At 40.7% G+C, this 25,044-nt stretch overlaps 2 protein-coding genes across 5 annotated transcripts in view; one reads left to right on the forward strand and one right to left on the reverse strand.

Moving 5' to 3' along the window:
* PPP2R2B (protein phosphatase 2 regulatory subunit Bbeta) overlaps positions 1-25,044 on the reverse strand; it is a 713,296-nt gene that overhangs the window by 659,996 nt on the left and 28,256 nt on the right. The gene's annotated exons all lie outside the window — the stretch shown is intronic.
* STK32A (serine/threonine kinase 32A) overlaps positions 2,464-25,044 on the forward strand; it is a 137,553-nt gene continuing 114,972 nt past the window's right edge. Inside the window, exons 1-2 of the mRNA XM_086412236.1 lie at positions 2,464-3,266; positions 7,444-7,591. Of these exons, the coding sequence (XP_086268362.1) occupies positions 7,540-7,591 (52 nt within the window). The 5' untranslated portion in view covers positions 2,464-3,266; positions 7,444-7,539. The remainder of the gene's footprint in view (positions 3,267-7,443; positions 7,592-25,044) is intronic.

Consider the following 25,044-nt stretch of genomic DNA (forward strand, 5'->3'; position numbering starts at 1 on the left):
GACCCCATAGACGGCAGCCCATCAGGCTTCCCTGTCCCTGGGATTCTCCAGGCAAGAATACTGGAGTGGGTTGCCATTTCCTTCTCCAATGCATGAAAGGGAAAAGTGAAAGTGAAGTCGCTCAGTCGTGTCCTACTCTAGCGACTAACTGCTTGATGGCAGTCTCCTTAAACAGCTTTAAGATAGGAATAAGGACAAGAGAATATGAGTGAATGAGTAAAGAAAAGGTTAAAACACAATCAGCTCTTTGAAACAGGTCTGCATTTGATAGACTATATATGATACAAGAATAAGGATCAATATTTTTTCTATAAAACCCAGGGTATGCCAAGCCTTTACATGACTGAATACATTAGGACTGATGAGTAGTTTTAAGAAAAAGTTACTGTACTGACAAAAAAATATTTACAAACCATGTGTACTCAGTCATGTCCAACTCTTTGGGACCCCATGGATTGTAGCACCCTAGGCTCCTCTCTCCATGAAATTTTCCAGGCACGAATACTGGAGTGGGCTGCTATTTCCTACTCCAAGGGATTGTCCCAACCACTGCATCACACTGGAAGCCAAAAGATATCTGAAAAGTACTGGGGCAGAATCTGGCAGCCTGCTAATTAAAATGACAGCCTTAAGGTGGCCAGTTTCTGACTACTTACTCTGCGTTCCTTGTGCTTGGTCGCTCAGTCATGTCCAACTCTTTCCAACCCACGGACTGTAGCCTACCAGGTTGCTCTGTCCATGAGATTCCCCAGGCAAGAATACTATGCTGCTTTATATATATTATTTCATTTAATCCTCCATCAATCATAGCTGATAGGAGTGAGCTTTACACCCTTTACTAAAACTGGAAACTCCAAAGCTCATTATACTAACTGTCACCAAAATCGGCTTTCAGAGACTTCCGTTCTAGTTGCAGCCCACTTTGTTGCAACCTCAGTTTTCTCAGTGATAAAATGGATATTGTTATCTCCTAGTGGAGAGAGGCTGATAAAAATATAGGTCCAATAAGTCTGTACTGCCCCTCTAATGCCATGAAGACAATCAAAAGTATTTTGGAAACTACCAGATGTTATGTAAAAACAATGTATTTTCAGTCAGGTGTCTGATTTGTGCCTTAAAAATAACATGCCTTCCTCCAAAATAAATTCTTAAAAAAAAATTTTTTTTTCTAAATTGGATTGTCCTGTTTTGGAAATTGACCAAAATCCCACTTTAAATGTTCAGCTACATCATATGATCCTCTCTCAAACAGGTTTTCATAAGGAGCTGGCAATATAAAGTAAATTTCTACAGAGTTCTGCCTCCAACTCACTGTTTGGGTTTTAGGAAATTCCTTCCTCAGGACCTCCACTGTCAAAGGAGAGAGTAGGCCAGTTGAAGTTCAAGGTTAGGTCAAGTTTTACATTCCTAGGATAGACTGTACCCATGAGTGGTGTTGGAGAAGACTCTTGAGAGTCCCTTGGACTGCAAGGAGATCAGTCCTGAATACTCACTGGAAGGACTGATGCCGAAGCTGAAACTCCAATTCTCTGGCCACCTGATGCAAAGAACTGACTCATTGGGAAAGACATGATGCTGGGAAAGATTACAGGCAGGAGGAGAAGGGGACAACAGAGGATGAGATAGTTGGATGGCATCACTGACTCAATGGACATGAATTTGAGTAAGCTCTGGGAGCTGGTGATGGACAGGGAAGCCTGGCATGCTGCAGTCCATGGGGTCGCAAAGATTTGGACATGACTGAGTGACTGAACTGAACTAAACTGAACCTCAAGGTGGTTCCAGAACTCTGTGCAATTTTATATCTAGACAAATTTTAAAAAGTGGAGTCTGAAAAAATACATTTCAGCCACAGACACATTTTGTTGGACCCACATAGTTTTTAAACATTTTTAAAATTTGCCAATGTTTATAAATGACGGGAGATTTCACACAGAAGTTCTCATTTCTAGCTTCTCTTTTAAAATCTGAATTTTTGGCAACACAGAGCTGGCATTTTCACATTGCAGGGGAACGCTTGACTTGAATATAAACTGTTTCCAACCCACTCTTAGACTAGACCTACACCCTCTGGTCTCCCTGCCTCACCACTGACCACCTTCTCACACCCTGGTCATTTCCGTAAGAAACCTATGTGCCAGGAGTTATCTATTTTATATACAGTAAAGCAACTATGAAAAGTGAAAGTGTAAGTTACTCAGTCCTGCCTGACTCTTCAGGACCCCATGGACTGTAGCCCACCAGTCTCCTCTGTCCATGGTATTCTCCAGGCAAGAATACTGGAGTGGGTTGCCATACCCTTCTCCAGGGGATCTTCAAAATCCAAAAAAAGAAAAGAAAAGAAAGAAAAGAAACCTATGTGTCAATTCTCCAATGGCTTAACTGTGTGTGACTCCTGAGTCAGAGGGAAAACGTTAAGAAGTTATTTCAAGCGTGTTGATTATTACAGAGGGGAGATAGAGGGAGCTGCCATGGAAGAGAACAAAGAAACTTCGAGTGGGACTGAGGTTAAACACGGGGCCTCGGGGAGCCAAGAGATCCGGGTCTAGAAAAGGTTCTCTCCATTAATTCTGTTACACTGGACAAGCATTTTCCTTCTCTGTGTCTCAATTTCCCCAGCTGTGAAACGGGGAAATCTGTGAAACCGGAATCGTTAAACGATCCTGCAGGTCAGGATCTATAAAATTCTCAACCTTCTCTTGGATCTTCGTAACATCCCTTAGGAAGTCTAAGAATCTGCCATTCCCACATCCACTTTCCTCCCCGGCGCCGCCTGAGCTTCCTGCGCGGGGAAGGGGGTCACTTCAGGGAAACCGGGTCTCGGTCCGGGAAGTCGAGGCGTGCTCTGCCTGCCGGCGGCTCCCGATCGTGCCAAGTCGCCGCGGAACCCCGCCGCCAGCTCCCCACCGCGCTGTCCTCCTCCTCGCCTTCCTCCGGCGCAGCTTGGAACCCAGGAGACGGCTTGACCGCTTCCGCGGAGCAGGGCGCCTGGGGCCGCCCGGCCGCCGTCTGGCCTCCGCCCTGGAGCCACCCCTCCCAGAGCAGCTGCGCGCTCGGCTGGCGCTTGGACCCCTCGGCAGCCCAGCCGCAGGTGCCCGCCTGCCTCCGCCCAGCCAGGCGCTCACACCGGCCGCCGGGGCACGCAGGCTGGTAGGTTCCATTCCCGGCTCACTCCTCTTGCTCAGAGTTGCTCTTTTAGCTCCTGTTCCCCGGGTGGAAGCACCAGTCTGAGCTTCTCCGAAGGCGTGAAGGGATAACGGAGCTAGGTGAGTGATGCTCTAGATCTTTTTCCTTTTAAATAAACCTGCATACTAACAGCACTGGTGGGAAGCTAGGAAGTTGAAAGGAAAGAGAAAAAAGACAAAAGCAGGCAGTCGGGATGACCCACCACAAGCTGATAGGGACCATTCCTAGCTTCTTAGAAATGTGTACTCCACTTTGTCCACCAGCCTCTGGCTCAGGTAGAGACACAGACAGACTTCAAAAAATATTTGCGGGGTAAGTGTGGGAGGTATCAATATTTCTGCTTGTTACTCTTATCCAGCCTCAAAACAAGCCAACACTGCCTTTGATGGCTGGCTTCATCTCCACCAGAATTCCCCCCACTCTCGCCGCCCCCCCACACACACCTGCCCCAAAGCTGAAGAATTGGAATGGTTTTATACCAAGTGCCATGGAGTCATACAGTGGACTGCTATGCAGCACTTAAAAAGCAGAAATCAGAGCTGTATAATGTATAATCTACATTATACTTGTAGATAGCACAAGTAATGATCAGTAAGATGCAAAATATACCTATTGTCTGATGTCACTTAGGTGACATTTTAAAAGACACGTTGTGTGTGTAAAATCACAGAAAGTAGTCTGTAAAATGTATACAATCACATTCATAATCGCAGCTGTTTGGGGGAAGTATGAAGCGGAATGAATTTGGCATGAAGATTGAGGTGGAAAAACTATTTTCCTATAGGTTTTAATATATAAAAATGATAAAGCAAAAGTTGATGAATTATAAATAATAGTTAACTGCAAGTGATGTTAACTTGGATTTTTTTCAGGATATTTTCTTTCTTTCTTGTGTTTCTAAATTTACCTCTGTTTAAGCAGTTTTGTTGTTCGGATGCAAACAAAATAAGTTATGTCTGTGCATATCTTGTGGGAATAAAACTAGATGGTTCTGTCGGAAGTTACACCTTTTTTGCATCACAGCATAGGTTCTTCCTGCAGAAGACACCTCTTTACCTAGGGAGCCTGAGCTGCTTGGAGCAGCTCACCTGTTGACCTCCTCACAAAGTGTAGGCCAAAGGTCAAACACTGTCTACAGTTAATAATCTGATAAGTGGCCAGGTCAAGGGGGAATCTAGAAACTCCTTCATTTCCTTAATAAGACACATTGCTGTTTCTCTTATATTTTCTGTCTAGGATGTTCGTTTCCATGGGTGGTGACTGCCCCCTTGATATCTCAAAATGATGCTTATGTAACACTGCAGAGTTAATATCAGGTTAGGAAAGGGTGTGGGGGTTGGTAGGAAAGGCCTGTAGCTCTTCTGGGCCCTGTTCAGTGGAATGGAAAAGATGTGTCTCCATTTGCCTGCTAGGAAAAAGTTGATTTCTTTCTGGATATGAGGGAAAGTTACCAGTTTGGTTATCTACAAAGGGAGAAAAAAGAGAAAGACGATTCTAGACAGGATTGGGTGTATTAAACACAATGGATAAGCTACAACCCAATAGGCCAAGTCTTCTGCCCATCCCCCAAACAAGAGTGGTTCCCTGTTTACATATTTTCTTCCTACACTAAAGAACATCACTGGATCTTTGGTAAACAAAATTGTCTGCACATCAGAACAGAACTCGGAAATATGGCAAATTGTGATCATATCCCTCTTTCTGTTTCTGACCTGACAAGTTACAAGGTCAGTGCTTAGTACACTTTGTGTTGTGGGAAGATGGGCTACTTGAGAAAAGCCTGAGATGTGAAGAAAAATCTAAGAGTGGCAGGCTTGGAGTGTGGTGTGAAAGCTATGTGTACTGAGGTTTTACTCACAAAATTGAAGAGAATGTAGCCCCTGTCTGCAATATTAATAATCACAACTCCTTAAAATTGATGTTCTCTTTAGGACTAAGCCTCTCTGATGTCATCTGTGGCTCAACCTTTACTATTCCCCACTTATTCTGGACTCTGAATGAAATAATGAAACACACAGGGCACTCCATTGCTTCTCCCTAGCCTGCAAGGAAATACTAAGAGTATCCCACCCACTTCTTCCTCACTCTCTTCCTCAGGGATTACAAACCCTTTGTTTGTAGCCCAGAGATACAGTTGAGTTCTTTCTCTCTCTCTCTCTCTCTCTCATCTCCATCATCCCCTCTGAGCTTCCTCCAACCACCTGTTACCTCCTGCCCCTCCCTCCCCTCCCCCATATTATTTAATCTCTTGCTTCCTAATTGCTGACTCTGTCTTTGCTCTCCATTTAATGCTGCTTTTTCAAGTCCAGAAGGCACTTTGCCAGCAGTTGGCTTTCATTATGAAAAGTAGCATTTCCTTAATGAGTCTGCCTTCCAAATGAAGGCTTTACTTACATTTCCTCTAATAGGAAAAGGAGCTTTTCTTCTAGATTTGCATAGGGGCTACTCAAATTCCTTTTCAATTACTCATCCTTAGTCCAGGTTCACTTGGGACACTTTTTTCTATTCTGACTCTAACTTGTATTCCTGTCATGTGCAAAAAGTTCAAGAGGAAATCAACAGGTGGCATATTAAAAAATAATACATGATAAGGAAATATTGCACTAATAAAAGTAGCAATAACTAATATTAATACTTTGCAAATTATGTGCCAGGCATGGTGCTAGTTGCCTCACACAGATTGTCTCATGTTGGAGAAGACTCTTGAAAGTACCTGGGACTGCAAGGAGATCAAACCAGTCCATCCTAAATGAAATCAGTCCTGAATATTCATTGAAAGGACTGATGCTGAAGCTGAAGCTCCAATACTTTGGCCACCTAATGCTGAGAGCCAACTCGTTGGAAAAGACCCTGATGCTGGGAAAGATTGAAGGCAGGAGGAGAAGGGAATGACAGAAGATGAGATGGTAGGATGGCATCACCGACTCAATGGATATGAGCTTGAGCAGGTTCAGGAGCTGGTGATGGACAGGGACAGGCATGCTGAAGTCCATGGGTCGCAAAGAGTCAGACACAACCGAGTCACTGAACTGAATTGATGAGCCATATTTGTCCCATGCATGAGATATGCTCAAGTCATATGGCTGATATGAACTTTTAAATATTGTTTTATATAAAATCTAGGTTTTTATCCTTTTGCAGGGTAGACCTAAATATCTGGCCCCAGGGCCTGTGTTTGCACTTTAGCAACAATCCTTTTGATGGAGGCTGGATTTCGCAGGTCGCCAGTGTCCCAGCAGGCAGTAATATCTTCCCCCTGGTCCAGCTCATTCATTTGCATTTCCCTCTGGCTCTTGTAGGCATCTAAGCTTGTGATTTCTGCAGAAGGCATTGTTTCTCCCACTTGAGAGATGGGCAATTTAAAAGCCATTATCAGTGTCAGCTTTCCATACCAGTTTCCAGGAAAGTAAAGTTGTTTTTATAATTATGTTAAAAATGATCAAAGCTGTAAATATACACTTTTCAGGGCTTTTTAGCTCTTGCGTATTATCCGAGCTTCCTAGCTGCCAACAATTATTGAGCACCTGTACTGTGAAAATACATTAAGTATTATCACAAATTAAATGTGATTTCATTTGTCTTTGAGGTGAGGACTGTTATGATCTTCAAGTTCAGGGGAGAAAAGAAATATGTTCCATGAAACTCTGCGATTTGCTGGCATGGTCAAGCCCAAACTCAGAACTTGTGCCTTTGATATTATAGTAACTTCCAGGGTCAGAGGAAAGAGGGGATGTCTTTTTATGACTGAAAATTAACTTGATCACCCATCGAAAAATGTTTATAATTAACCTATTTTCTCAAAGATATAGAAAATCATAATACAATGTTTCTTTTATATGTGTTACATAGAGCACTGCTGGGAATTCCCTGGTGGTCCAGTGGTTAGGACTCAGCACTTTCACTACAGGGGCCCAGGTTCAATCCCTGGCGGAGGAATTAAGACACTGCAGGCCACACAGCATGGCCTAAAGTAATTTTTTTAAAAAAGCACTGCTGACCTCCTTTTAAACTTGTCTTCACACTTAGAAAAATATTTTGCTTTCCTCCCTCTTTATAAGTCCAGGTCCACTTCTGATGAGGCCATGTAGTGGGTGCTCCCAGATGTTAGATGTTCTCTGTTATTTTGGAAATTGTCATTTTCAAGAATGAAACATTTTACTGCAGAGGTTCAGATTAACTTAATTTCAGCTACTGTCTGTAATCAGGTACACTTTAGTACACCATATCATAAGAATTCCTTTTCTTTTTATCTCCCAGATACCTAGCTGAGGTTTCCAGACCCCTTTTGAGTGAAGATGAATGTTTCTGTTGGAATAATGTAAGTGGAAGGTCCACGTCTGGGTAGACTCGACTATGGGAGCCAACACTTCAAGCAAACCACCAGTGTTTGATGAAAATGATGATGGTGAGAAATGTTCACTAATTGTATATAAATATAGAACTTACAGAATTCAGATATAAGCTCCTAACTTCATAAATAAATTGCCATGTACTGAATTGGCCACAAAGTTCCTTCAGGGTTTTCCATAGCATCTTAGGAAAAAACCAGAGTGAACTTCTTTGCCAACCCAATAAGACCTTTAAAAAAGGTAGAAATGCAAGGATAAGCCTGAGCATAACCTTGCATGCTAAGAGCTGGATTTTACCTTCCACTTTCCATGGGACCTTGGACAGCTTTCTTAATCATGACTCTACCAATGCCCTTTGTCCAAAGGGAGCTGTGAGTGGGCACCTGGTTTCAATAGAAGACCTTGAAACTAAATGATTTATAATTCTCTGTGCTGCTCCCTTGACAGATGAACCTACCCCTGGTACAGAAAATTTCTTATATTATCAAATTTCATGTGAATAATAATACTTATAATATTATAGAGTGGAGTGAGGCAAGTTTGTGCCTTCTGAGCTTCCAACTTACATATTCCTATGGGTCCTTGCCAATTTCCACAATGCTAGGTCGTAGGAAAAAGAATCAGTTTCATTGGAGAAAAGTGAAACTTTACAGCAGCCTTATAGGCATATGCTGTTAGGTTGTCTGGGGAAAAGGTGGCCCTGGACCCCAGCTAGTAACTTGCCCAGGTGCCTCAGAGGAAGCCCCCAGAATCATTTCCAGATAGTTCTGTTAATTGGACCACAAAGGAAATGAACAATGAATGGAAATTCAGGAGATTTGAGCCCTAGTCCTCCTCTCAGCTACCTGTGTGGCTCAGGAAGTTTACCTTCAACTTCCTCATCAATCAACTGAGAGGAGAGGGTAGTAAACTTGAAGTTCTTTTTCAACTCCAGAAGTTCATCATTTTGAGATCCTAAAGGCACTTTGCAAAAATGATGAAACAGCATCTGAACCATCAAGGAAACTTTGCTAAAACAGAAACTTACAAGTTAACAGTGACTTAAAGAAGATGGTTGTGTTTTTCTTTCTCATGTTAGCAATCTAGGCATAAGTGATCCAGGTGAGATGTGACTCTGAAGGGTTAGGGACTCTGGTCTGACAAGCTGGCTTCTTTCTAGCCCTTCATAGCCTGAGTGTTACTGCCACCCTCATTGCTCAGGCTGGCTCAGCACCACATCACATCCCAGCCATGGGAAGGGGGAGAGCGGGGAGACCAAGCCCACTCCTTCTAAGGATGTGATTTGCCTGTTGCTTGTCACTTACACTCACACTTACATACCTAGTTACAAGGGAGACTGAGAAGTTTAGTTAGTTATCTTGCATGGCCATGACCTTCTAAAAATAAGGCATTCTGTTTTGTTATACAAGAAGGGGGACAATTAGCTATCTGCCATGGCTGGGGAACAAATAAAAGTCTGCTCTGGTCTTAGTTTTTGAGTTTTTGTTTGAACCCTTTAAAAAAAACAAATACCTGGCCGATCAAGATGCTTTGTTGCCAGCTGTTCATTATCAATTCAGAGATGTGTCATGACTACCTATACAAAATACTGCAGAGGAACCCTGGAATTATATGGTTTGAAAATGGTCTTAAGAAAATTTTACTCATATCTGTAGCCTTGCTTTACTCTTTCAAGCTGTAAAGTCAAGGATCTAGAGGGTGTTACTTGATTTTTTCCATGTCTAAAATAGGAAGACAAAAAGACTTGGGTTTCATGTGTTTGGTTCACTGTGGTCCCTACAGATTCATAGCTAAGGTTGTACATGATGCTGGTCCTCAGAGAAGAGAGGAGGAAAGACAGGCCAGCTTCATGCTTGTTACTTGTTAGGGGTATGTGTCATTTTAAGGTACTAGGATAGCATGATAATGAGAAAATAGAGAGGTCTAAATCTTCTTTAATCCAGCCAGCCCTTGATTTCATGGAGTGCCCAAGAAAGTTACTTCCCCCAAGGAATTGTGGCAAATGAGAAAGCAGGTATCACTTTAAAAGTAACTTTAAGGGGCTCTGGGAAAACTAGGTTGGAGTAAAATTAGGCAGAAGGAGCAAGCAGCTCTTTCTTAACACCCTCTGTGGTGGTGGTTGTTCAGCCGTGTCTAAATCTTTGCAACCCCATGGACTGAAACACACCAGGCTTCCCTGTCCTTCACTATCTCCTGGAGTTTGCTCACTCATGTCCATTGAGTCAGTGATGCCGTTCAACCATCTCATCCTCTGCCATCCCCTTCTCCTCCTGCCTTCAATCATTCCCAGCATCAAGGTCCTTTCCAACAAGTTGGCTCTTAGCATCAGGTGGCCAAAGTATTGGAGCTTCAACTTCAGCATCAGTCCTTTCAATGAATATTCAGGGTTGATTTCCTTTAGGATTGACTGGTTTGACCTCCTTGCAGTCCAAGGGACTATCAAGAGTTTTCTCTAGCAACACATTATTGATCTTCAGAGTTCAGCCTTCTTCATGACCCAACTCTCACATCCACACATGACTACTGTAAAAACCATAGCTTTGACTATATGGACCTTTGTCAGCAAAGTGATGTCTTTGTTTTTTAATATGCTGTCTAGGTTTATCGTAGCTTTCCTTTCAATACACTCTAGGTCACCACTTTTGTTGTCCTGGCCCCCAGCAGATGAGCCTACAGTAGCATCCTTAGAGAAAAGAGCTGTGCATAACAGTATGTCTGCGCTTCCCAGGGCAAGACTCTGAGTCCGTTTACATGCTGAGTTGTAAAGCACAAGTAGAAAAACAAATGCATCTGCTACGAGCCCACGCCTCTGCCGGCTGTGAGGAGCAGAGCAGGGTACAAGATGCCCCTTCCCTGCCTTTGCGGAGCTCTTGTTCTAAGGGTGGGAGGCAAACAAGAAACTAGTTAATGAATACACAAACCAGATAACTTCAGACAGTGTTCAAGTGCCACCAAGGGAAGGATCTGAGGACCTTATGGAGAGTGACAGGGTGATGGTGAGGAGACTTCAGATAGGGTGTGGCCAGAGCTGGCCCGAGTAAGTAACACCTGAGGTAAAGCCTGGAAAATGTGAGGAAGCCACTCATGTAATAACAGAATAGTTCAAGCACAAGAAAAAGTCCAAATAATGACAAAGTAGGAAATGACCAGTTGCCTGTATCTCCACATTCTGATGAGAATGAGTTTGTATATTATGAAAAGGGTTATTTAATTGCCATATTAATTTATTTTTTTATAAGATCATTGAGTTTTGGGAAGAAAAATTATGACATTCTGGTTATTTCTTAAATGAGTAAATCCTATAACGTAGATTTGGCTCCTTTCATAGCTCTGGACTGAGCACAAGGAAAATTTTTATTTGATTGCTATGAGGCTTCTAACCAAGAAACAATGGCAAAAAGCACTGACTGATCCAAGAACATTAATGCCTATATCATATTTGATCTCTGTATTTTTATATAAATAATCAAATGGAGCCAGAATCTAGGGCACTTAAATGAACCAATATAATTATTTTAAAATATTGCTGAAAGAATCCCAAGATGTGATGGAAAAGTGTTTACTATTCCCATTATACATTTGAGAAGAAAATTTGCACCCATTTTCCCAAGTAATATTTCAAGATTTCTTTTTCATGGAAAAAATGTTTTGATTTACTTCAAAGGTAATTAAGGAATAAGATGTTAGTGGATGTCCTTTGAGATAAGCTATTCTTGATGGAATTCATCCTGACACTTTCTGTTTCATGCTGGTCCATCTGATACTGATCTTGAGAGAATCATTCTGTTAGTTACTTATGTTGATCTTTATTTAGCGAAAACGAAGTATAAGCTTTATAGCTGCTGAGGAAGAGCAGAAGGCTTGCTTAGTTAATTACTGTTAAGTCATTTCTTACCAAGTAGATCATACATGATACTACTGTTTTGTGGTTTAGGGTAAACCTAAGTTCTGATTATTTTGTGTGTGTGTGTGTGTGTGTGTGTGTGTGTGGTATAATATATATGGGCTTCCCTGGTGGCTCAGACGGTAAAGAATCTGCCTGCAGTGCAGGAGACCTGGATTTGATCCCTGGGTCAGGAAGATATCCTGGAGAAGGAATGGCTATCCACTCCAGTGCCCACCCATTCTCTTGCCTGGAGAATCCCATGGACAGCAGAGCCTGGTAGGCTACAGTCCATGGGGTCACAAAGAGTTGGAGATGACTGAGTGTCTAACCTTCTAACATATATAATAAAATGTACCATTTCCCCCACTTTTAAGTGTACAGTTCAATGGCATTGAGGGGGTACAGCTAGGGGCAGCCATCACCACCATCTATCTCTGGACCCCACGGACTGTAGCCCACCAAGCTCCTCTGTCCACGGGATTTCCCAGGCAAGAATACTGGAGTGGGTTGCCATTCCCTCCTCCAAGGGATCTTCCCAACCCAGGGATCTAACCTGCGTCTCCCTAGGCTCCTATACTGCAGGCAGATTCTTTACCCCTGAGCCACCTGGAAAGCCCCTGAACTTTTTAATCTTCCTGAAGTTTTGTAGCCATTAAACATTAATTCTCCATTCCCTCATCCCCTTAGCCCCTGACAACCACTATTCTACTTTATGTTTCTATGATTTTAACTGTTCTGTGTGCATATATTAGTCACTCAGTCATGTCTGACTCTGTGAGACCCCATGGACTATAGCCTGCCAATCTCCTCTTGTCCACGGGATTCTCCAGGCAAAAATCCTGGAGTGGATTGGCATTTCCTTCTCCAGGGGATCTTCCTGATTCAGGGATGGAATCTGGGTCTCCTACATTCACAGGTGGATTCTTTACCATGTGAGCCACCAGGGAAGCCCTTTAACTGTTCTAGATACCTTATAAAGTAGACTCATGTATTATTTGTCCTTTTGTGTTTGGTTTATTTCAGTTGTCAAGGTTCATCCATACTGCAGCATGTATCAGAATTTCATTCCTTTTTAAGGCTGAAAAATAGTCTACACTGTATGCAGATAACACATTTTGCATTTAGTCTTTCATTCATCAATGAACATTGGGTTATTTCTACCTTTTGAATACTATAAATAATGCTGCTGTGAACACGGGGGTACAAGTATCTGTTCAAGCCTGTTTTCAATTGGTACATGCTTTAGAAGTAGAATTCCTGGATCACATGATGATTCTTTAATTTTTTGAGGAACCACTCACCACACTATCTTCTACCTAATTATGTTCTACATTTTAGTAGTGGGAGACCACTTGAAATAGTAGACCAGGGCCCTGGTAGTGAAAACCCATACACAGATTCAAATCTCAGCTGTGCCACAAACTAGCAATCTATGTGTTTTTATGTGGAAAATCAAAGGAGGTATAGCCTGATCAACCATCAAACACCAGAGTCAATCTGACTAATTATAAACGTTCTAAAAGGATTTGAAATACCATAAAAAATGGTCCCCCAAATTAAATAATTGCTAATGAATTTGGAAAAAAATTCTTCTGTTGTGCAAGTTATTAAATCTGTGTAAGCTCAGTTTCTTCATATATAACATGCAAGTAAATTGGACATATACTTCATTGGGTCACTGTGAGGGTAGGCTAAACTAATGCAGGTAAAATACTCAGCAAGGTGTCTTATATAAAGTAACTACCCACTTAATGCTAGTTAAAACACTGTTTACCAGTATCAGAGTCTCTAAGCATGAACTCTTTTAAGTATTTCTACTTCAGAAAGACACGGCATTGATGACATGCAACTGTGTAGATGCCATAGTTAATATGACCTATTCACAATTCTGTCAACAGAGTTGGATTGCCAGATGGCAGAGCTTATAAATTCTGTGAAAACCTATGTAAGTCCTCTGAAAAGAAGCCAAATTATTAACTTCACAAAAACATAATCTCATCTGGTTTTTCTTTGATCTCCTCTGGGGTGATTATATTCTCATTTAAGGCAAAATCATGAACTCATTGGGTTGAAAAATCAATAAATTAACTTTTCCTGATTTAAGTCTAAAGCAGATTGTTTAAGTAATCCCATTTGACCAGACATCGTGATAGTTTTCCCCAAAACCAACTACCATGTGGATACTATGAGAAATAAGGAATAATACAGAAAAACTTTCTAAGTTTCCTAAAAGAAAAGAAATACGGGTAGTAGTTGTTATTAATGTTTATAAACTGTTATATCTGCTTTATTTCCTCTCTCTCTTTTTTTTTTTCACTTGTTTTATTAAAAGATTAGCATTTTCAAAGCCCAGTTGTTGAGGTTTTCAGGCTGACATAGGGAAAGAAATTCTTTAACACAGGAGAAAGTGGCCTTGGTTATAATTCAGGGTCTGGGCAACAGAAGAGGATCTTGTAATCACTGCAAGTTGTATGTGTTTCCAAGCACATAGAAATCATGTAGAGGTGATGGAGTTGGTTTAGTTAAACCAAGAGACAGCTTTCTTCTGGAGGACTGTAGCTGAGAAAAGTTGGCCTTACATTTAAAAGGCTCTACAAAGAGTACATCGATGCTGAGTTTGCAGAGAGAGCTCAATTATTGCATTGTTCTTTGGACTTGCTGCAAACTCAGTGTTCCGCTTTCATTTGGCATCACTTGTCTCCTAGGATGTGTGCGACTGCTTCCAGTTTTCCTACATCTTCTTTGGGGACAGAGGCAATGGGTCCTTCAAAATGTTGGGCCAAAAAAATTGGCCACAGATTTGCAATCCAAAAGAAATGGGAGGTTACTGAATTCATTCCAGCCCTAAAGGACTTTCAGACTCTTCCTTGTTATTTTAATGTCCCAGTGGGGTACGCAAATGAATTTCAGACTTCCCCCTCTCAAACTTGAGTAATGTTGTCTGATATTATTTAGTATTTTGTGTTAAAATGGTTGGGAAAGTAAAATGAACATTTCCCTAGTGAGAACTGGCTCCTTAAAACCATTTCTTGGACAGTCTAACATTTAGTTAAAGGATTTGTCATAAATAATCTCAGATCCATTGGTTTATGGCAACAAACACTTTTAATTTGGGAGAGCTTTATTTCCCCCATGCTAAGGTATCAGAAGAGTCAGGGAGAAACAGGCTAGACAGAGCCAAGAAAAGAGACATCAAAGACAGAGGCGGTGATTCCAATTTGCATGTTTCCTGAGCAGTGGGTTAGAAAAACATGTTTGGGAGAATCTACACAAATAAATTTGGGCAACTTACATCCTGCCTGTGGAGAGTCACAGTGCTTATTAGCATAATAATGGCTCTGAAATGTGCAACAGTATTGAAATCTCAGTACTTTGATAATTTTCAAACTTATTTCAAAATTAAGTTAGATTGTGGAAAACCTTTTAATACCTTGTGGCAAATAATTCTCTGTGGATCTCAATTTGGGAAGCAAAAGGTCATAATCATGAATACTTTCTATTGGAAACATAATTTCTTCCCATTTATTCCTTTCTTCCTCCCTTCCCTGATTTAATAGCTTGCAGAATCTCCACAGCTGAAAAGCGATGATGTTCTTCTGTAAAGTTTCCTGCCTACAAGTTTTTCAGGCAACACAATGCATGTTTATGGAGGTTAATAAGTGAAACACAGGGTAGCTCTGTTTAATGGTGGGATGCTTCCAGTCCCTATGGGAATTAGATTGGGAGATAACTTCTTTTGTGTTTTTAAAGAACATTTTAGTTCAGAGTGTCTTATAAACAAAGTATGTTGAAGCAGTTACTCATTGTTAAACAATCATGCTGTACTAACTTTTTATCCAATCCAAAGCTACAGACATGTTTTTTTCATCTTGAAACTAACCTAGGTTGAAAAATTAAATTGGTTAGCTAGCTTCAATATTCAGCAACTACTTCAATGAGAATGGGAGTGAAGGCCTTCAGAGAATCTGACTTCTGCTATACGGGCTTCCCAAGTGGCGCTAGTGGTAAAGACCCTGCCTGCCAGTGCAGGAGATATAAGAGACACAGATTTGATCCCTGGGCTGTGAAGATCCCCTGGAGGAGGAAATGGCAACCCACTCCAGTTTTCTGGCCTGGAGAATCCCACGGACAGAGGTGGGCTACAGTCCATATGGTCACAAAGAGTCAGACATGACTGAAGCGACTTAGCACATATGGCCTTACAAGTGTAAATTCACTTACAGAGACCCAGGACTTTACCAATTCAGGTTCTATCAATTATACAGGGATTTCAACTATACATTGCTCTGGGACCGTTTGTGGAAATTTCGTTTTTAAACACACGTACACAATGATGGAATTATATTCCTCTTAAAATAGGACGCAGCACAATTTATATGGTTGAAAGGACTGAAAAACCTATGGTTATAGATTTTGAATTCACTAGACTGGCAGAGGCTTTTTTTTTTTCCTCCTGAACTATTTCCTTCCTGGAGGCATATTTACAGTACAATAAGTTATATTAACCTTGTTCTACACTTGAGTTACCTATGTTTTTTCATTATTTTGAAGAAGAGTTGACAGTAGGGGTTGGTATGCTTTTTCTGTGGTGGGCCAGATAGTAAATATTTTATGCTGTGCTGTTCAGCCTCTGTCACAATGACTCACTCTGCTGTAGCCCCATGAAGGCAGCCATAGACAGTGGGGAAACTAACAAATATGGCTCTATTTCAGTAACACTTTTACTTGTAGACACTGAAATTTGAATTTCACATCATATTCACTTGTCACAAAATATTTTGATTTGCCAAACATTTAAAAACATGAAAGCCATTTTTAGCTTATGAGCCATATAAAAATAGAGGGTGGAATTTGACCTCCATGCCATGGCATGACAGCATGCCATGTTGTACTAACCCTTGCCCTAAGGCATCCTGAAGGCATTTATTTATGTGTGCCAGGGGCTCATCTGATATCCACTCATAACCATCGAGCTGTCACTAAAAGATTGGGCAAGAAGACTGACATCTGTTCTCTACAGATGCTTAACAAAGGCAGTCTTCACAGACTCTGTTTTTCTTCATCAGTTTGAGTCAGTAGAAGTACTTGGACCAATAAATCTACTATTTTAGAGAATAAATTATATTATTTTTGTAAATATATGTATTGTTTGGTAGCCTAGATTCAATTCAATGTAACTCATTTGAAATATCATTAGTAGAGTTTATTTCCTACAAGGGGCATTTAGTCAACTGAGAGACATCCAACAATCGGGGCTATTGATCCCTCATCCTGCCCCAACTGCTACTTCCCGATTTGTTCTAAAGAAATAGCCAGTGTATTTCTGACTTTTGAACCAATTCATGAGTTGGGGTCTAGGCAGCAGAAAAAGAAGCTGTTGGTGTCCATTGCTTGGTCTTGGCATGAGTAGTTGGTGCCAGGAAAGCCCCGACTCCCTGGGGTACCGTGTTTCATAAAAGGGAAGTACTGACTATGCAGGCAAATGCCATCAACTGGCCTTGAAAGCTGCGTTCTTGGAGAAGTTTCAAATATTTCCTTAAAGGACCTGCCAAGCTCCACATGTATTAGTGGCAATCATTTGCTGCCAACCAGTTGGGATGATAAAGGACTAGGGAAGGAGCTAAGTGATTTTTTTTTATCAGTGGATCTTCAGTGAAATGTTCTAGAGTGGACCTTCAACCTTAAACATTGTGGTGTCAGTTAAGCCACAGGTTAATTCAGTGGCTTCTAGATACCCTCTGTGAACAAATATAATATTTTTCTTAGTCTGTGGTGAAAGGAGAAAAACAAGAGCAATGTAGTAAGTTTCTCACATGGTAATACTAGTAAAAATTTTAAGTTTACATTTACCTTCTTTCTTGTGTGTGTCTAGTATTTAAGAATTGTGGAAATACAATTTTTTTTCACAGTGAGAACTTAGAGAAGTGACTTGTCTCTCTGATCTCCAGTTTTCTCACATGTAAATGGCTGCTAATAATAGCATCTGCCTTGAATATATTTTGTGGGAATAAAAAGATTATCCGTAAAAAGTGTTTAGCACACTGCCTAGCACATACTAATTGCTCATAAAGAGTTATTACTGCTGTTATCATGATCACCATAATTTTTAATGTTCTTACTCGGCAAATAAAAACTAAAAGCTACCCAATGTTAGTTTTCCTTTTCTTCTCTAGTTTCTGTTTGCTGTTTTTAAGGTGGATGGGATTTTCTGATCTGTAAAATCCAAAAATACAATTGTAATTTTAAATCAGTACTATGTAGATACCACTGAAGAGGCTGAAATAGAAAAAAAAAAAAAAAAAGGTGGCCTCTTTTAATTGGGACAATCATATTCATTTGAAGTGAAAGTTGGTGGTCCCTGGGCTAACCTAGTGGGATATGGAAAACTGAGAGTTTATTCAACATGTATTTTCAATATAAAATAATTGAGAGTTACTGATAGATTGAATGTGGACTAAGAGGAAAGAACAATATCAAGAATGAATTCTAGGATTTGCTTCAATAGGCAAGTAGACGGCTGTGATATTTTGCTGAGATGCAAGAGAAGGGGTGCTGAGGGATGGGGACATGTTTAGGCATAGTCAAGACTTCTCAGTTGGGTGCATAAAATGACGGTGTATAAAATGCTGATATCAAATAGGAAGCTGAGATGAGTGGAAAAGTCTGGGCTAGAGATATAAAAGACATGGTTTTAAATTTTACTGAGACAGATGAGTCTGCCTTGGGAGAGTGGAGAGTAAGGAAAAAGAGAGGAGGAGGAGAACCCTAGTATTTAGAAGTCAGGCAGAGGAAAGCAATCAGCAAAGGAAATTGAGAAGGAACAGCCTGTGAGATATGAAAAACATATGTTCTGGAATGTAAGAGAAGACTCTTTCAAGGAGAAGGAAGTAGTTGCTTGTGTTGAATGTTCCTGGGTGGTTGAGTAAAGTGAGATTTGGGTTGAGTAAAGTGGGATTGGAGAAAGCAATGGCACCCCACTCCAGTACTCTTGCCTGGAGAATCCCAGGGACAGGGGAGCCTGGTGGGCTTCCGTCTATGGGGTTGCACAGAGTCGGACACGACTGAAGCGACTTAGCAGTAGCAGCAGCAAAGTGGGATTAGGCAATCAGCAGAATATAAGTGACACTGACAAAAGCAGTTCAAGTGGGGATGTGGAGGCAAGAGCCAGAGGCTGGGGAGTCAGGAATGTATGGGAGGGGAGGACACAGACACAAGCAAGTACAGTAAACCCTTTCAACAAGTTTGCTCTAAAGAGAAGCAGAGAAATGAGTCAAGCACTGAAGCTGAGTATGATGTTAAGGGAGGATCTTTTTTTAAAGAGGAAATGGTAGAAGAAGTTTAAGTTGATAGTTTCTTCCCCTTTTATTGGTTAATTCCTGTGAAATGATGAGACCAGAGTTGGCTTTATCCATGTGGGAGCAGTGTAGGCGCACAGGGTTTTGCATTCAGAAGGGCCCACACTTGGGCTGCACTGCCTGCAGTTGCTGTCCCTAATTTCCTACAAATTTCAGCTTAGAATTTATGTTTGCTGAGGTCTGATGGGATATAGGCCCCCAGGGGCTTGAAGACTTGGCTCACATGCTGCCTCCTCCCTAGGAAGGCTTCTAGGTGAGTTGCCAGGGCCCTCCTACCTCTGTCTACAACAGATTTGGGTGCTGATGTGGGGGATGCTGGGGGTGAGGCACCCCCACGACATACTCAGGTAGGACATGTGGTAGTAGTCACTGCTCCAGGCTGGCAGTTTAGCAGGTGGTCAGCTGGACACTGTTACTTTGAATCATCCACCTCCACCTTCCCCCTCTGGAAACTGAGTATGTCATGGAGTTTGATTTGGAAGCAAGTGATATGGCAATCAATCGAATTCAGATTGATTATATTCTTTGCAGCCAAAGATGGAGAAGCTCTATACTGTCAGCAAAAACAAGACTGGGAGCTGACTGTGGCTCAGATCATGAACTCCTTATTGCCAAATTCAGACTTAAGTTGAAGAAAGTAGGGAAAACCACTAGACATTTCAGGTATGACCTAACTCAAATCCCTTACAATTGTACAGTGGAAGTGACAAATAGATTTCAAGGGATTAGATCTGATGGACAGAGTGCCTGAAGAACTATGGGCGGAGGTTCATGACATTGTACTGGAGGCAGTGATCAAGATCATCCCCAAGAAAAAGAAATGCAAAAAGGCAAAATAGTTGTCTGAGGAGGCCTTACAAATAACTGTGAAAAGAGAAGCTAAAGGCAAAGGAGAAAAGGAATGATATACCAATACAGAGTTCCAAAGAATAGTGAGGAGAGATAAGAAAGCCTTTCTCAGTGATCAGTGCAAAGAAATAGAGGAAAACAATAGAATGGGAAAGACTAGAGATTTCTTCAAGAAAATTAGAGATACCAAGGGAACATTTCATGCAAAGATGGGCTTAATAAAGGACGAAAATGGTATGGACCTGACAGAAGCAGAAGATTTTAGAAGAGGTGGCAAGAATACACAGAAAAACTGTACAGAAAAGATCTTCATAACCCAGATAATCAAGATGGTGTGATCATTCACCTAGAGCCAGACATCCTGGAATGGGAAGTCAAGTTAGAAAGCATCACTATGAACAAAGCTAGTGGAGGTTATGGAATTCCAGTTGAGCTATTTCAAATCCTAAAATGATGCTGTGAAAGTGTTGCACTCAATATGCTAGCAAATTTGGAAAACTCAGCAGTGGCCACAGAACTGGAAAAGGTCTGTTTTCATTCCAATTCCAAAGAAGGGCAATGCCAAAGATTGCTCAAACTACCACACAATTGTACTCTTCTCACAGGCTAGAAAAGTAATGCTCAAAATTCTCCAAGTCAGGCTTCAACAGTATGTGAACCATGAACTTCCAGATGTTCAAGCTGGATTTAGAAAAGGCAGAGGAACCAGAGATCAAATTGCCAACATCCTCTGGATCGTCAAAAAAGCAAGAGAGTTCCAGAAAAGCATCTACTTCTGCTTTATTGACTACGCCAAAGCCTTTGACTGTGTGGATTACAATAAACTGTGGAACATTCTTCAAGAGATGGGAATATCAGACCACCTTACCTGCCTCCTGAGAAATCTGTATGCAGGTCAGGAAGCAACGGTTAGAACTGGGCATAGAACAATAGACTGGTACCAAATCAGGAAAGGAGTATGTTAAGGCTGTTTATTGTCACCCTGCTTATTTAACTTATATGTAGAGTACATCATGAGAAACGCTGGGCTGAATGAAGCACAAGCTGGAATCAAGATTGCCAGGAGAAATATCAATAACCTCAGATATGCATATGACACCACACTTATGGCAGAAAGCAAAGAAGAAGTAAAGAGCCTCTTGATAAAAGTGAAAGAGAGTGAAAAAGTTGGCTTACAACTCAACATTCAGAAAACTGAGATCATGGCATCTTGTCCCATCACTTCGTGGCAAATATATGGGGAAACAAGTGAGAGACTTTATTTTGGGGATCTCCAAAATCACTGCAGATGATGACTGTAGCCATGAAATTAAAAGAGCTTGCTCCTTGGAAGAAAAGTTATAAGCAACCTAGACAGCATTATTAAAAAGCAGAGACATCACTTGGCCAACAAAGGTCCGTCTAGTCAAAGCTATGGTTTTTGCAGTAGTCATGTATGGATATGAGAGCTGGACTATAAGGAAGCTGAATGCTGAAGAATTGATGCTTTTGAATTATTAGAGTATTAGAGAAGACCCTTGAGAGTCCTGTGGACAGTAAGGAGATCAAACCAGTCATCCTAAAGGAAATCAGTCCTGAATACTCATTGGAAGGACTGATGCTGAAACTGAAACTCCAATACTTTGGCCACCTGATGCAAAATACTGATTCATTTGAAATACCCTGATGCTGGGAAGGATTGTAGGCAGGAGGAGAAAGGGATGACAGAGGATAAGATGGTTGGATGGTATCACTGAGTCAATGGACATGAGTTCGAGTAAGCTCCAGGAGTTGGTGATGGACAGGGAAGCCTGGTGTGCTGCAGTCCATGGGGTTGCAAAGAGTCGGACACTACTGAGTGACTGAAGTGAACTGATATGGAGATGTACTTACCACCCAGTAACTTTCTCATTAGGAGTAATGACAGGGGTCAACTACCATAATACCCTTTATCATCTTATCAGCCTGTAGTTTAAACGTGACAGGCCTGAGGCACTGAAGGTTAAAGCACTGACCGATATCAGACAGCCACACAGCTAGATCCTGAATCTTGATATAAAATAACTTTCATTTATTTCAGTTACAGATATCCTCCCATGATGGCCAACCAGAATGAATTTATAAATTGAAACAAACCTAGGGGATTGCTTTTCAGTAATAATATGTCAGACACTAATTAAAGGCCCAGCAGTGCATCCTGCTCTCTGAGAGCTGAGTCATTTCATTTCACAGGGGCATTCGCCTTCACATCTGCTGCAGCCCACGCGTATCCCTCAGACTACGTTATTGCTAACATGTAACAGGTTCAGTACATAACACCTCTTCTTCCCTTGAGTAAATTACACAGTTCCTTGCTACTCTTGAGTTTACTTGTCTTCCTCTATTCATTTCGATTCCAAGGACAATTTCAATGACCTGCATCGACGTCTTTCACAATTTATTTCACGGCTATAATCATCCTAACTGACTCACTCTTCAGCCTTTTTTTAGATCAACCTCATTGTATGATAGCTCGTAGGATAATTTTGGTTTACCTTTATAAAATAATAAAGTCATTGCCACTTTGATAACTTCACTTTCTGTCCAGGGTATAACATAACAGGAAAAATGTTCTAAACTAAGGCTTGATTGAACATGGAAAAGAATTTCTGCTGAAGTCGTAGGTGCCTGATTGGTAACTGGAATTGGCTTGCTTGCTTGTTTGCCCCAGCGCATCGCCACTGAAGACTGTAGCCCCAGCTTTCCCTATGGTTAACATCCTAGTACAAAGGTAGATGAGATGAACTACATTGCAGCTATTTTTAGGAAACGTGTATTTAAAAGCAAGTTTTATAATTATAAAAGTAGTACATCTGAGTTGTAGAAAGCCTGGAAAATAAAATCAGGAAGAAAAAAAGTCACCCTCAATATCTCAGCCTCTGGATAACTCTTGCTAATATCTTGGGGAGTTTCCATAACTCTCCTCATTCTTCATTCTGGCACCTCTCTTCTTTCTCACTCACTATATTTTTCTTTAAATTTCTTACTTTAATTTACTTATTTACTTTGTTAATTGTGTTTTTCTCATCATAAAGTAAATTTCTTGAGGACAGGGATTTTTGTCCATTCTATTCACTTTTATATCTTCAGTACCCAATTTATTAAATAAGTGAATCCATTAAGTAGTTTTTATCTGTGCATGTGCGTAAAAGGCATTTGATGTATTTGAGATGATGCTTTAAATGCTTCTGCATCTGCACTTTCATTTATATCATGATAGTGTGTTATAATTTCTTAAAATTTGTTGATTTCTTGAAAGTTTAATTTAGTGGTTCTGCAGTTCTATAACTTGAACAGCCTATAATTTATTTAACTTCACAGTTTTAAACATACCTAAATGACAAAATACACTGATGTTGTCTTAGATTACAACTGCTTTTTTTTAGTGTTTGATAATTTTTTAATCCTAAAAAAATATTTGTATGGCAGGAGATAAAAAACATTATTCCTTATTTTGGAATAGTAAATCATCACTATAGTGAAATAATATTCAAAGCAGTTTGTTTATTTATATGGGATTAATCTTAGGTATGAATATTACTTAAAAATAAATGTTCACTTGAATGAGTTGTGGAGATTTTTGTACCATTTGCTCAAAACTAACTTTTTTTTATCACTTTTTGTGAAAAATGTTACATAAAAGTTGGAATTTAAAACAGTGTATGGTTAAGTGGCACAGTATATCCTTGTGCAACTATCACCACTATCCATATTCAGAACTTTTTAATCATCCCAAGCAGAAACTCTGTACTTAAACATTGACACCTCAACTCTCCCTCCCTCTAGCCCTTGGTTATCTGTATTCTATTTTCTTTCTTGGTGAATGTGACTCTTCAAAGCTCCTCATTTAAGTATGATCATACAGTATTTCCTGTTTTGAGTCTGGATTATTCCACTTAGTGTAATGTCTTCAAGTTTCACCCATGTTGTGTCAGAATTTCATTCCTTTTTAATAGCTGTATAATATTCCAATGTACATATATACCACTGTTTATCCATCTGTCGATGGACACGTGAGTTGTTTCCATCTTTGGGCTATGGTGGATAATACTGGATGAATATTGGTACCCAAACACCCATTTGAGTTCTTGTCAATTCTTTGGTGGGCATACCTAGGTGTGGACTTGCTCAGAGGTGACTTGTAGAGTTCAGCCATTATAGGCATTTATCACATGGGGCTGCGTTTACCTTTACATGATGGTGAAGAGTTAGATTTCTATTCCTTTCAGAATATTTTTCCAGAAGGAACCCTGTAGTCAGCTAATGGCTAGAGTTAGGACTGGGCCTGAAGCCTCGGTCCATACATCACTGACGGACATGCCAGACTTTTGCTTATCCTTACTGGAGCTAGTGCTTAGAAGACCAGGATCTATCATTTTATCCTTGTTCAGGATTTGCTGACATCAAGCATACTCAATCATCAGCAGATCCAGTTAAGGAGAAAGAAAACACGCTGCAGAAGTGCTTCCTGTTCATCTCCCTCCTCCAACTGCTGAGCCAGGCATAGTGGAGACACCAAGGAATTCGAGAACCTTCTCTTCAGGGATTTGAAAAACTCCTCTTCTGCTCTGCTTGACAATTTTCTCAAACCACTTTATGAACAGTAGCACTACACATTCATGTGCTCTTCAAGTTCTAGGAATATTCAGTTAGAGTTAGAAATCAGCCAATCTTTCTTGTGTCTTTTAACATTTCATCACATTTTTTAAAAAAATGCCTCTCACACATGCCATTTTTCGTATGCTTTGATATGTGGAAAGCATGCACTACTGTGTTAAGTAGTAGCCTGCTTAGTGTTGGAGTTAGACACTGCAAATTAGTTTTCTTGTATTAGTTTCTTAGGGCTCTGGTAGGAAGTATCACAAACTGGATAGCTTTAAACAATGGAGATATTCAGTTGTGGAGGCGAGGAGTCTGAAGTCAGGGTGTTGGTGGGGCCCTGCTCTGGATAGATCCCCTAGGGGAGCCTCCTCCCTTGCCTCTTCTAGCTTCTGGTAGCTCTAGGAGTTCTTTGGCTGGTGGCAGCATCACTACGATCTCTGACTCTGTCTTCGCGTGGTCTTCTGTGTCTGTGTGCAGACTTCTGTCTTCTTACAAGGGCACCAGTCATTGGTTTAGGGGCCTAGCCTACCTTACTCTGGTACAACTTCATCCCTAACTTCGATGAAAATATGAGTCTAAAAATGGTTTTAAAAAACACTAGCCAAGGTCACAAAGCAAATATATGATAAACTGATGGCTATCTCTGATTCCTACCGTTAAATTTCCAAAAGGAAAAAAAAAAAAAAACTCTTGTTTATTGAGCATCTATTATACTCTTGATGTAGAAAATTCTGAAAGAGATGGGAATACCAGATGACCTGACCTGCCTCTTGAGAAATCTGTATGCAGGTCAGGAAGC

Source organism: Bos grunniens, chromosome 7, assembly GCF_055505025.1.
Source record: "Bos grunniens cultivar Pamir isolate PY7600 chromosome 7, Bosgru_T2T1.0, whole genome shotgun sequence".
In the NCBI taxonomy this organism is placed as follows: Eukaryota; Metazoa; Chordata; class Mammalia; order Artiodactyla; family Bovidae; genus Bos; species Bos grunniens.